The 13,717-nt window shown below is 38.6% G+C and overlaps 1 protein-coding gene across 8 annotated transcripts in view; it reads right to left on the minus strand.

Moving 5' to 3' along the window:
• Positions 1-8,666: 8,666 nt before the first annotated feature.
• The window catches only part of TRIP12 (thyroid hormone receptor interactor 12), a 79,891-nt gene continuing 74,840 nt past the window's right edge, over positions 8,667-13,717 (minus strand). For all 8 annotated transcript variants that reach the window (XM_048314751.1, XM_048314755.1, XM_048314754.1 and 5 more), the window contains 4 exons: positions 12,308-12,421; positions 11,445-11,539; positions 11,137-11,240; positions 8,667-10,056 (listed from right to left, as the gene is read on the minus strand). In XM_048314751.1, the coding sequence (XP_048170708.1) occupies positions 9,860-10,056; positions 11,137-11,240; positions 11,445-11,539; positions 12,308-12,421 (510 nt within the window). In that variant the 3' untranslated portion in view covers positions 8,667-9,859. The remainder of the gene's footprint in view (positions 10,057-11,136; positions 11,241-11,444; positions 11,540-12,307; positions 12,422-13,717) is intronic.

Consider the following 13,717-nt stretch of genomic DNA (forward strand, 5'->3'; position numbering starts at 1 on the left):
GGGAGGTGTTCACTGCATCAGCAATGGTGTTATGCAAACATGGCTAAATGACTTGAGCCCTGAATGTCTCTTGGGACTTGGGAACACAAAATATAAACATTCTTAATCTGTGCTTTAGTATTAAAATCATTCAGTCTTTGACATCATCAGACAGAAAGCGATTGAGGACTTATCAAATCTCAAATCAAAAGCCTTAGAGAGTGACTTTAATATGCCAACCTGTTTTTTTTTTCAGGCTGGCAGATATCATAAAACACACTAATGGGTGGAATTACTTCCTTTAATTTTAGTTCTGGGTTAATAAATTATATATTAATATTTTATGTTTCTGAAACTACTATAAAATTATAAAAATCTACACTAATAAAAACAATAAATGGCTTACTTTCACCTCTATGGCTACACCCCAGACATTTTTGTATTAATACAGCAATGACAACTATTAATCCCATCCCACTGTCTAGTACCAAAACAGAGCAACAGCAAATTGTTTATTTTTTTCTTAACATTCTTGCTTAGTTTGTAAATGGCTATGAAGTTGATGCTCTTACACAGCTTAGCAAGTCAATAATCCAAAATAGGAAATGCAGAATCCTTCACCTACATTCCATATTCAGCTTTACTGCTTTTTGGGGTTTTTTTTGATTTAAAGTGCTTGTGTGTCTGTTAACCTCAAGGAATATGCTCACAGGATTCTCCACAGCAGAGTTACTCATATTAAAGTCCCTATTTTTGCTAAGTAATGTAGTAATTTTTGCTAAGTCATAAAAACTTGGCATGCTATCTCAAAGATACATGTCAGGTTATGTCACCATCTAGCACACACTTCTGGTGTGTGCAAGAGTTACAGGTGACCTCTATCAGGCACTTTTGCATTAGGTGGTAGCTCTAGAAATGAAGCTTTGGCTTTTGGGAGGATGGCTGCTTTGTTTTGCTGAAGACTCTCAAGATCACTTTAAAATTGCTCCTTTCCTCAGCAATCAATTCTGAAAAAAAAAAAAAAAGGGCACGTTTAAAAATCAAATGAACTGAGTTACTGATATTTGCAAATTTACTGAAGATTTTTAAATAAAGACACATAAATTGTGAACTTGAAAACCAAAGTGCTGTCTTTGATTGTGTGCAGAGCAAGGGATAGGTCAAATGGTTTCTGGCTTTCCACTGTCGCATGATTTTTTTCTACTCTCCATAGTCAAAAAGGCAAGATATTAAGTACTACTTATTGCAAAAACAAAAAGCATATTGCAGAAATAATCTGTGTCATCCATTTGGCAGCTTCAGCTCCATGCAGAGGTGCTGTAGCTCAGTCTCTGGAAAACAGCGCACTTCAGAAAAGCAGCAGCAGAGCACATCCCCGTGCTGCATGCAGCCTGTCAGCAAATGGAGAGTACCTAATCCCTGAGCCTCTGGAGGGGAAAGGCAGGCATTTAAACAAAGGTCCAACAAATGAAAAATGAGGCAAGCTCTGTGGAGGAGTGCTTAACTTGAATTTTTCAGTAAATTCCATAAATGGTCCTGGCCAAGTAAGAAGATTACATTGAACTGAGATTAATTTTACTATAAAAATTGAATGAGAGGTGCAGATTCACCCTTTGGAAAGCTGATTGGCTGATAAGGTGTAATACAAAGCAAATATAGTCTAGATACCTTAACACCTTCTAAACTCTATGATAACATGAAGTGTAAAAGACATTATTACATAATATCATATATTATTCTGATCTTCACATTAATTCAGTTGTGAAGAGATGCATTTTTATGATTAGCAATCAAATAGGTAGACCTCCTAAAAGAAATAACAGAAAAAGCCATCTCATCTTTGATAAGTGCTTTTATTGACAACTAACTACCTGGAATTGCCTAATTCCATTTGAGAATTATTTTAAAGCTAAAATTATTGCTATTAAATTTAATATTTTAAGTTATTTTCTCACATAAGATCAAAAAGTAAATCTCTAGCAGCTGGTAGTTTTTTGCTTCTGTTTCCAGGCTGGGTAACAGTTCTGAGATACTCTTCTTGTAACCATGTTCTATTTGATGCTGTGCATAGAAAGGACAAGACGACCTCCCTGCTTTTTCTCACCGTTAAATCACAAGAGGAGGCAAAGTCAGGCACTACAAAAAAACAACCCATCATGAAAGGCATAATGAGACAACACCAACCATCACAAGAAGCCATAAGCATCTGCAGCAATTGTCATTTATCATGATGATTTCTGGGGCAAATATTGTGACAGAGAAGCTTTTTAAAGATTTTTAAAGTGCCTGAGGCAACCTGAGAATACATTCAAGTGTGAGGTGAAGAACAGGAGAGGGAACAACAGTTCCTTCTTGGAGCACTGGAAGACAAGAACTTCATATTTAATGTGGTGGAGGAAAGGGACCTAAGAAATATACATGGAAAAAAGAGACAACACAGGCAAAGCTGCAGTCTGTGTATCTGTCCCCTGAATAGGAATAAGCAAAGTTGTCTTTACTAGCAAAAAAAAAGAAAACTTAAACAAAAGTGCCAGTTACATAATGGATATGATAAAACCACTGAATGATGTATGTGGATAGGAGAGGACCTGCTAAACACAAAGCATCAGCACATTCAGATCTAGTGTGGATGCAAGAATCTATTTTTGAGGCCAGGGTGAAAGAGAGAATGGTTGTATCTAAACAAACAAACAAACAAAAAAGTAAATCTCTTGGAAGAATGATTAAAAGCCTTATTTTGGACTTAACAGGTATGAAACATCTGGACATCAGTGCTATCACATCAGGACTGGAATTTGGTCAGAAATAGTCTGCTTCAGCACAGAAGGATAAAACCTTTAAATCATTAGTATGAAGGGAGCAGTTGAATGTGTTTTAGTGCAAGACTACCAAAAAATAAACTCTGAGACAAGAAAGAGGAAACTAAGAATGGAGGCAGTAATTGCAACGTAGAATGTGCGTAGCAAAAATGACAAGGATATGAGAAGATAAAAGTGACGAATAGCTATACGATATACAGCTGGTATTGTACAGCCTCTGGCCCTGTTCCATTACTAACGGTGCTTCCCCATTCAGGAGCTGTGAAGCTTCTGCTCTGCCTACCTAATACAACTTGTACATCGCTTATGCTCTTACTTCTGAAAGAGGTATGTTAGAGATCAGTGCTGCTAGGGGAGAGCAGAGGCTGCTGAAATACACAGTCACCTTTGGTAGGGCATGAAGCACCCCTGTTCCCCCTCTGACATGCTGTCTTTACAGCTCTAATTCCCATCACTGCTTTTTCACTGTTGTTCTTAAGACGAATGTTTTTCTATAAAACTTCATTAACAAAGATTGCTTGGTAGGTCCATAAATGCCTCTCACCAAATAACTGATACACAAAATGAAATCCTACTTGATTTGAACTAATTGGTAGCTTCTTGCTATACCTTTTTCTGTTTATCCTGTCATAGACATGCAGGACCTATACCAGCTCAAAATCAGGCCTCCTGTTGAATTCTACCAACAGCTTTCAACAACAGTATCAAATGTTACTGACAGCTGGAATGTACAAAGGTCTCAACATTGGGCATAGGATCCTAAACAGCATCTTACTCTGTTCCTTTGCCCATCCATTTCTTAGAATCAAGGCTTAATTAACCTGTAACCTGCACAGTGAGCTTTTGGTAGAAAATGTATTTTGCAGGTCTGTATCACTAAACCTTTGCACTAACACAGTACAGGAGGAAGTGAGTTATATAACATGACCATAAATGTCTTGAGCATTACCACGGACATACACAGCACTACTGTGGTCACTCACCTATCAGTACTCATTTTTCAAATTCCACATATGGGACAGAAGTAGAACTTCTTCCTATCTTGTCCACATCACATTCCCAGTTCTACCTATCTTTCCACTTTCAGGATGCTATTTTTTGCTAATACCTGTGAAAACTACTCTTTCTAGAAAATCCTCTATATGCAATTATGGCATCTCTCCATAATTGCTGTCAAATCATGTTAACTACTTACTCCAGAAGAAATTGGAAATGACCAGCTGCTTGCTGGGGCAGAGATAAACATAGAGTCATAAGAATTTCTCATCACAGATAAGTGCCAATTCATTCAATATTAAAAACAGAAGAGGATGCCAGAAAAACTTTTGAGAATTGAAACCATTTAAAAAAGTAGAATTAAGGCTTTTAATTTTCATCCAGTTGAAACAGAGTGTTCTGAAGTAGAGATTACCCATAATTGCAGCCGAAACTAAGACCCTTGTATTTTTCATTTATTTTATCAGAAAATTTAGAAAACCTTTCTCTCTGCATATAAATTTCTCCCATTGAATTTACTTCAATTGATGAGACTGATGTAGCATGAAACAGTGCAAGGGTAAGATGCATATCACTTTAGCTTGATGCTGTCATCAGTAAACGCCTACATACGGTTCTGACTTTAAATTCTAAAGAGAGCTCATTTTAGAATTGTAGTATGTTTAAATGAAACAAACATATATCCAGTTGGGTCCTAAAAAAACCATGGGGACTGCACAATCTCTCCTCTGGGGATTTGAAGAAAAGGAAATAATCCCTTCCCTTGATTCACCAGCTATGCTCCTATCTGCACTGTGTGATGCTGCTGCCTTCCCTGGCTGCCAGGGCACAGTGCTGACCAGGGCTCAGTCTTCCCAGCAGAGCTGCCCTCCAGCCAGTTTCTCCCTTTTCCCCCCACTTCTGGTCCAGCAGAAGTAGCCAGTACTGCTGGCCATAAATTGGAAATTACCACTCTTAGAACCCAGTGTTACTAAAGGTGGAATAATTTTGCTGTTTGATTAAGTTTTAAAATGACGTTTTCTCCCCTTTCAAATAGCATCTGTAGTTTTAGTGCCCCAGAACAAGGGCTGCTCCTTTGCCTACCAAAGAAGTATTAAAACTGTGAGAAAGCTTTCTAAATGGTTAGTAACATCAATACTTCCAGTAAATTAAGCATGCCAAGCTACAAAGTGAAGGCATAAAGATTTTTTTTATTTTTCTGAGTAGAATAGCACAGACTATGGGAAACATTGTGGGGGGGAAAATAGTAATCAGCTAGGAAGTTTTCACTATTTAGCCAATGTCTTGACAGTTTTGATACATTGAAGCAATAATCTGTAAAAAGGGAAGGAAGAAGGGGCTTGGAGATAAAATGCCACCTCTTAGAATGGCTAACTATTTCTGGATCACTACTTGCCTCGTCCTGCCTGCCGAAGAGGCTTCTGCATGCAAGAAATCCCAAGAACAGCCAAGCCACAGTCAGATCAGGCCTGTATTTAGGCTAGAACACCTTGGATAGCAGCTAAAGGAAAAGTAAAATAATCTGGGAAATAGCTGTTGAGATGGGAAAACTGCAGTATGTCTAAATATCTCCAGAGCATGAACCTGCCATGGCTTTCAGTGTGTAAGCTTACCTTTAACAAAGGGAAACCTCCTCCTTCCACCTCTCCCTGTTCTCAGGCAAGAGGGTAGAGTGGTTGCTGTTGCACATCGTGCCCCAGGCTTATCTACTTCTGTCTTTTATGGGGTTTCAGCAGTCCTAATCCTAAAGGGAGGGGCGGGAGGGGAAACAGGACAGAGGCAGACAAGACCAAACCCACAGTACATGTGCTGCTTTACCCCAACATACTGCTTCCAGCTTGAGCTCCTCAGTGTTCTCCCTAACTATGAGAAAATAGCACAGGACTTAGGAATTCCTCCCACCTTTGTGCAGGGTGGGTGGGAAAGGCGCTTTCATGCTTCCTGTTACACTTTTTAGGGTGGTTTTGGGTTTTTGTGTCTTGTTGTGGCATTTTGTTCTTCTCTTTTTTCCTCTTTGAAGCAGTTTTCTGGAAGCTGCTGCCAAACTAGATCTGGAGTTATCAGGAACTCTAATCTAGTGCCTTGAAAATACTGGATGTGTCTTAACTACTTCCCCTCTGCTTAGTTCTGCTTACAGCACAAGACGTCATTAGTCCCCAGGTGCACACAGGAAAGGAAGGGACCCAGGATCTGTTCCTCCCTCTGCCCCCAAAGCAGCTTCATACCTGATCAATACAGGCACATTTCAGTACCAGGAGCCAATGACATGGTATTCCTCTAGAGGCATCAGTCGTTCCTTGAGCCATTCACTGTCAGTCACAGGCAGCAGAGGATGGAATTTGTTTCCCATCTGCTGTACAAACAGGCACCACCGTTCTGATCAAACACTGCCTGTGCAGCTGGTGCTGCTGCACTGGGCTGGGGCAACCACTCCTACTCTTGGGCAACCACGTACACCCACCTGAGAAAAGCTCCTAAAAACACAATGCAGTGGGAGAGATACGGTAAGCTGGGAACACACAGTAGGAAGGTCCTGCAGGATCACAGGAAGAGGTCACATAGCACAGATGTTTTGCAGTTCAAGCAATCAAGAGACCAGAAAAGGAAAGTAGGAGAAAGGGCAAGCCCTGAAAAGGCTCAACCATCAGCAGATTTTACCTCCCCTTCCAATTTCAGCATTTCCATAATCCATTTCAGCAAGGCTTTTCATTTTTCTCCATTCTGCCAACAGCTTTAGCTATAGCAAAGTTTTGGCCTGGGGGAGGCACGTTCACATTGAAACCATGGCGTTCTCTCTCAAGGCAGGTAGGCCCTTATTTCCTGCTTCTGCAGAGTACAGGCTGCTCAGAGGATGGGAACTGGCACTACCCCTGTGAAGACAGGTGGGCCAGGGCCCAGGAACTCTTTAGAGGATAAGACCTACCTCCAGCAGGGGCCACAAGGGAGGGCACAAGTGTCACAGGCACCTGGAATTTCACCAGTCCCTGAGGCACCCACCTTCACATCAGAGGAGAGCTCAGTAAGGGGAAGGAGATAGAAGAAAATAAAACACATGACTGACGGGAAAGAAGGGAGAATCTCAACAATTCAATCATGCAAGCAGTCTGCATATGGAAATTGGAGTATCTGATCAAATTTGGCAGTGGACATGGGGACTTTCCAGATGATTGGAATTAATTCTTGTGCATATTCCTAGAGAACATGAAGAAGCACTGTAACTAATTCACATCAGATGGGACACTAAAGTGTTCCCTACACAAGAGATTTTGGTAAAAAGCCAACGTCTAACAGCAACAAAAAAATACTGCACAAGTTCAGTAGCAGCTATCAGTGCTTGGATGGCCCTTTCATCCATGATTTTTTGCTACTCTTGCTAACACAGAAGGACATGAAACTCATTCAAAACAGTAACTAGTGGTGTTATCTAACACCAGTTGAACTTACCATGCTAAAAAGCTCATCTATTTTAAAAGATAAGACTTCTGATTGTACCTTTTATTTTACCTTTTAATGGTATACAAAGCAGTGCAGTACTAAGATGACTACACACACCCATGGATTGATTTTAGTGAGCTTTCCCCTAATCCAAAGTTCCTGAAAAGGAGGAATCCTTAAGGTCTTGCCCCACCCCTCCACTCCTTCTGAGCTACTCTCAGATACATTTGTTTGCAGGACAGTACTGCAGTCATGCAAAATGTGACTTCTCAGTTTACTCTTATAATTTACTATCTTTACCTTTTAAACCAGACTGCTCTCCTAATACACTGTAAGCTGACATTGGTAGGAAAAAAGAAGTGTCACCCAAAAGGGTTTCATTCACTTTTCAGGCAAACTAAAACCTTAGTCTGTGCTGAAAATGACAGCCAGAACAACCAAAATCGTATCACCACAGGTACTTGTTTTTTCCTTCCTTTTGAAACAGGCAACCAACAACTTATTTTCCCACTGGAAGAGTTACACAAAGGCTAGATATCAAATCTGAAAGCTCCTCAAAATTTCCAAGTCAATGAAAGCCAGATTCTAGAGGGAGACAACATGGGTAAAAAAAAGTATCAATACACATGATATTTTAATACAAAATATTAGCTTTTTTCTTTTTTTTTTTTACACAAGTCAGTTTTTTTAAAATATAGAACCTTAAAAAAGAACAAATTGCTATCCACACACTATAAACACTTGTTTGTGCTCAGTTTGATCAAGTTATCAGAACAATTTAAACACCAGTCCATAGTTTAAACACTGCCTTGAAGTTGGATGAAAACTATGCCGCACTGTGCGCTACCGTTATTGTATGTACAGGGTGAAGCGCCATCGGTCGGGTTTAATACGGTAATAAAAAACTGTTCAGTTATCAGGTTCTTTGTGCAAGGATTTCACATTCTACTCATGCTCATGACAGGTCTGTATTACATTTCAGTGGCACTGGTCTGAGCAAGCACAGGTAATTCTGTGAATGTTCACCGGAAGAATGTCCATTACATGTTCTGGAAGTACGAGTTCTTCAGCTGGATAAAAGAAAACTTGTTAGTTTAGGGGAAATAACTAGCCTGATTAGCCAGAATTTAACAATTTCTAAGCACTGAAAGGAATTTTGATTTCTCAAAGTTGAATAAAAGTAACTATCACATTTTCATAAAGATTAACTATGTAGCAGGTACATCTCAGGAATATTTGTAATTCCCCATTTTTTGAACCCATAGAAAGGAAAAAAATTTCCCTCAAAGTTGGAGATCTTAAAAGGTCTTGTTTTAGTAGTAAATCATCCACAAGTTGCAGGTTGTTAGCCAAGTAGATTTAGGATGATTTACTTGCATTACAGTAATTTACACAATTGAGCTTTAGGCATACAGTACAAAACTATGAACAAAAAGGTGAAGCAAACTTTTTTATTTATATTCAGGTAAAAACATTAACCTGATGAAGTAAATTATTGCAGATTTGAGAAATCAGCACATAAAACAGTTGGACAGAGCATTGCTTACAGGTGCTTTATCTGTGTCAAAAGACAAAGGCTGAACTGCTTGTTCCAAGCTAGCACTGGGGGGAAAGAAAAAAAGAAAAATAAAAAGGAGAAAAAACTACAAAATTAGCCAGGAACTTAGATCAAGAACAGGAAAACTGTTTACTCAAACAGGGAATGAAACAACTAATTTGTCTTTTAAAAAAACTTTACATCAATTCGAAATGCTCTGGGCCTTACCACAATACACACTGGCCAGCCCAAGCTGTTGGACTTCAACTACATGAAAGAAGTAATTCTTCCTCACCTCCAGTACGAGGCTTTTGCTGCCTGAATCACTGTGTAAACAGCTCTGGAGCGCTCTGGTAACGACTGTCGCCATTATAACCTACCACTACAGTAAAACTATGCTATAAGAAAGGTTCTACCTAGTTACAAAGGCTGAGTTATATTGACAATATATATTTGATTTCAGTAAAATTTAAATTATCTTAATCAGAGAAAGAGGCATGGAGCAGTTAAATGCCCATGCTAACCAAAACATAACAATTGTTGAATGCTGCACACAAAAAGAACCAAGTGAATTGCACATCAGACAATACATGAGGATGGGTAAAATTAGAGGCAGGTGAGGGTACACAGAACTAGTCTACTAAACTAGATTCGTCAAATACATGGTGTATTTTAATTTCTGTACTTATGTACAAAACTTGTCTTTGGAGGAAAAACTTCAGACTTAGCTAGATGGATACACACAGCCCAGTATTAAACTGCACAGCGACATTTATTGTTCCAGCCTGGAAAAACATCCCTTTTTAAATTTCACACAGCAAAGCAAGTTAAAAACTTCACTCATCAAATAAATGATAATTTAAACAAGAACTTGCTAAAGAAACCTTGTCACAACAACTTTTAGGGCCTGATCACTTTAAGTCCATAGGGGCTTTTAATGAATATCAACCAAGTGTCTTTGTTTATAATCTGCAAGCCGTTTTTCTACAACAAGAAGGCGTAACACGTTTCCTTGACTCAGGTGATATATTTAGAAAAGAATCATGAGTTTCTCTTTTGCTGTAACAGGCAGACATTGCATTTTTCATTGTGATCAGGAAAGATGGAATGACTGCTGCCCTTCTCTTGCAGCTATCAAGAGTTTTTCACGCATTATCTCAATAGTTGAATAGTCCGGCAATTTGAGATAGTTCACACAAGTCATTACTGAGGGTAAGAAATCATCGGGATTCTCTGTGGACTCAAATGTCTTCCGTACAATCGTCAAGGGAGGATTCAAACTTCGGAAACCTATTAATGAGAAAAGACATTCAGAATGGCTGCTCCTCAGGTTGCTCCTCCTGAACACCCACAGCTGACTGCAGACATCCTCCAGTGACAGAAGAACACATCGCACAACTGATTTCCCCTCAACCTTTAAAAGTTTAGAATATGGCTTTATAAAGCTGCACAGTGAGCTAAAAAATACCTAAAATCCTGCCTGCAGATTAATTTTCCAAGATGAATTTAAAATAAAGGAATAAGCTGGATTAATCTACTTTTGATTGTGTTCTGCATGTGTAAAAATTCTATCCCAATAATAATATTTTTAAGTGTTTTTTGGCTTCACACATATTTTTGAAGATTCTCAGGAATTATCTGTGACTGTAGTACCTTATTTTTCTAATCTTTTCTTTTTCTTATCTTATCCAGCTAAGATTTTTATACTCCTAACACTCAATTGTGTCTGCACTGTCTCTCCATAAAAGAGCTCCCAAAAATACTTAGAAAAAGAATGATCAAGTCTTTCCCCCAGATCCCAAAGAATGTAAATAGCAGAACAGAAGCATGAATTCTGTTTTGACTTGCAAAGCACTCATCTGAGAATACAGTAAAATGTGTGTTCTACACTGGTCCCTAGCAAAGACAGCAAATTTCTCTGTTTACCCACACTGCCTCTTACCTAAATGCTGAAATTCAAAAGGGGGAGAAATTAAGTAAGATTAATCCTACGCTAAGTATTGTCTCCTTTCTAGAAAGGAGACTGATGTTTTCAGGTTACAATGCATAAGTCTGTCATCATAACTTAATGCACCTCTAGGAGCTTTAATTAAATTTTGAACTCTCTCTCGCCCTCTGACAGACTTTCTGGCAACAATTTAAACCTGGAGAGTCAACTGAAGGAAGTGTCATGAGATTAACACAAAGGTTGTAAGAATTATACCTGAAGCCTGCCCAGCCACTTCTGAAATGAAGAATGTGAGACTATATGAATCTCTCAAACACATAAGTGTTAAGGAATTTTTTCCTATACTGAAGTAACCATCTTATTCTGAAATACATCACTAACAGTGATTTAATGCACAGCAATATGTAATAAGGAAAACCTACCTCCTACAGGCAGTCTGGGGCTGCCTGTCACAAACTGAAGAAACAGTCTTTGCTGCTCACTATCGAAACTACTGAGAATTTCAAAGAGATACTTCACTGCTCGACTGAGAAGGGAAAAGAACCAAGAGAATATTATTTTGTTTATAGTTAAAATAATTGCATCAGATTCATATTCAGTGTAGTATGAATATTTTCAAATAAATATCCTATAATTCCTTTAGCTTGAATAGCAGTGTATGAAGATTATTTAAAAATATGTATTTTCTACTGTTTTGGTTTTCTGTTTATTTAAAAAGGTAACATATTACCTGTCATGTGTATAACCGTGATCAGGCCTGCAACATTCCATTAAAGTCTTTGCATCCCAAGTGTCTGTCTTGCTGCCACACAAGAGCTGCTCCAACTGTAAAATTAAACAACAGGGAGTAAGTGTTCCTCTTTGCATTGCAAAGCACCAGGAACACCAGAGTACCACAAAGGCTGGGCTAACACATTCCAGAGTGTGCTTTAATGCTTGTTCTTAAAGTGTCAAAGGTCCGAGTTCATAAAGGTAAACAAAGCCCTCAAAGTACAGTCTTCAAAGAGACTTCCTCAAAGAAGAATAAAACATTCTCTCTTCTAGTCCAGAAAAACCATAATTGTGACTCAATTCAGTCCACTTAAGAGTGTGAGCATTTTACAAGGAAATTGATATTATGGTGGTGGTGACAATAAAGAAGACCATCTATCCTTATTCTTTTCCCCTTCATCTGAATCTCTTCTTACTGCCTGAAGCTTTGCTGAACAGCTGACTACTTGTTTTATTAACAGAAGATCCAGGTAGCATCCACATCTATCTATACCTATTCAGCGGTACTGCAATACAAGGAACTAGAGACCAACACAGAGAAATAAAGTATGATACATAAATTAAAGCGCTTCTCAGAAAAGATGGATACACACAATTTTAAAGAAAATTGAGCGGTTCATAATAAAAGCATTAAATAAATGACTACTGAACAGAAAAATCTTTATCAGTTAAGTGTGCAATTTCAGGAACACTCAAGTTTTACTAACATGCTTCAGAAATGCAATGTCATCAGACTGCCACAAATGCCCTGCACCCAGGTTAAGACTACCCATACATGCAGGTAAAGGTTATAAAAGCAGCAGCAAAAACACTTTCACCAACCTCCTCAGGATAGAAGTACTGAAGATGACTAAGGGGGAAGACCGACTCAAATCCATCTCTGAAGGAGTCAAACTGTCTGGCAACACCTTCATTTAGTGCCCAGAATATAACTAACTGCAGGGAAAGGGAAAAAAAAAAAAAATTAAAAAAAAAGCCATTTGAACAAAGGAAGCATGCAGGGATAACTCCTGTACAAAAGAGTACAAGTACAGAAGCCAAACTCCAGCAGTCCAGCCATATGCTCATTGGAGCTACCACAGGGTGCACATTGATTCATGGAGCTGCTCTACAGCATTGCCTCATTCTGCCTTAATTCATAATTTAGATTACCCTTAACATGAACATCATGCAGAATTTAAACAACTTACTTGCCTTTGTTTTCAACAAAACAAATAAACAGATCTCAGAATAGCTGGTTAAACTGAACCTATTTAACAAAAGAATATAAAGTTAATCTGAACATTTGTTGTTTTTAGAAGCCTAACATAGGTGTTCTCTCTCTACACCATTTCAAAACGCAGCAACTGAAGCAGAAATCCATAGGGCATCATTGGCACTATTATCTTAATCTCTCCCGTGGAAATATATGGGTCCCTATTCTAATATTAAGTTTTTAAAAAGTAACTTTAGCCCATTTGATATATTAGGCAGCTTAATATTGCAAGAATACATAGGAACAATAACTTCATTTCAAGTTACTGGAATATGATTAAGAATCGTGATGCAAAAGACAGTAAGACACTAATCTAGGCTTTTTGAGTGTAATTCTTCTGTTTTGTTTTGGTTTTGTATCTGTAGTTACCTCATCAGCATTAAATTAGCTTCTAAAGTGGACAGCACATACTGAAACAACAATCAGTGGTGGGGGGAGGAAGGGCATATGACACAAATGAGACCAGAGTTCTTTTAAATAAATCTCCTGCAGCCAGTATTTCTCCACTAAATTAAGATATTTTACATGGCAGACTACAGGCCAAGTTCAGATTCTTTTGTCAGTCAGTGCTATTGATGATTACACTTGCCTTGGATATCCTCAACTCCAGCAGGAAACGAGGGCTGGTTATAAAAGCTGTGTTGTCAACACAGAACTACGAGTTTTAAAATGTGTTTAAAGCTCTGGTCTCTGGTGCTGGTTAAAGTCATCTATGGACGCATCTGAATAGGATTAAAAAGTTCATAGGTCCTGCTGGAGTCCTGAAGCAAGAATTTAACCCCATCCCAATAACTGAAGAGTTACTGGTTCCAGAAAGCTCTCAGATATGAAAGCTCATTAGGATCTGCTGATAAGTTTTCCTACAGAAGAGTCAGGCATTGAATTTCAGGCAAGATACATTCCACAACTTTCATACACCGGGTTTTTATACTGAAGAGGAAGGTAGTAAACACCAGCAGCACAAAAAACTCTTCTAC

This window comes from Corvus hawaiiensis, chromosome 10 (genome assembly GCF_020740725.1).
Source record: "Corvus hawaiiensis isolate bCorHaw1 chromosome 10, bCorHaw1.pri.cur, whole genome shotgun sequence".
NCBI lineage: Eukaryota > Metazoa > Chordata > Aves > Passeriformes > Corvidae > Corvus > Corvus hawaiiensis.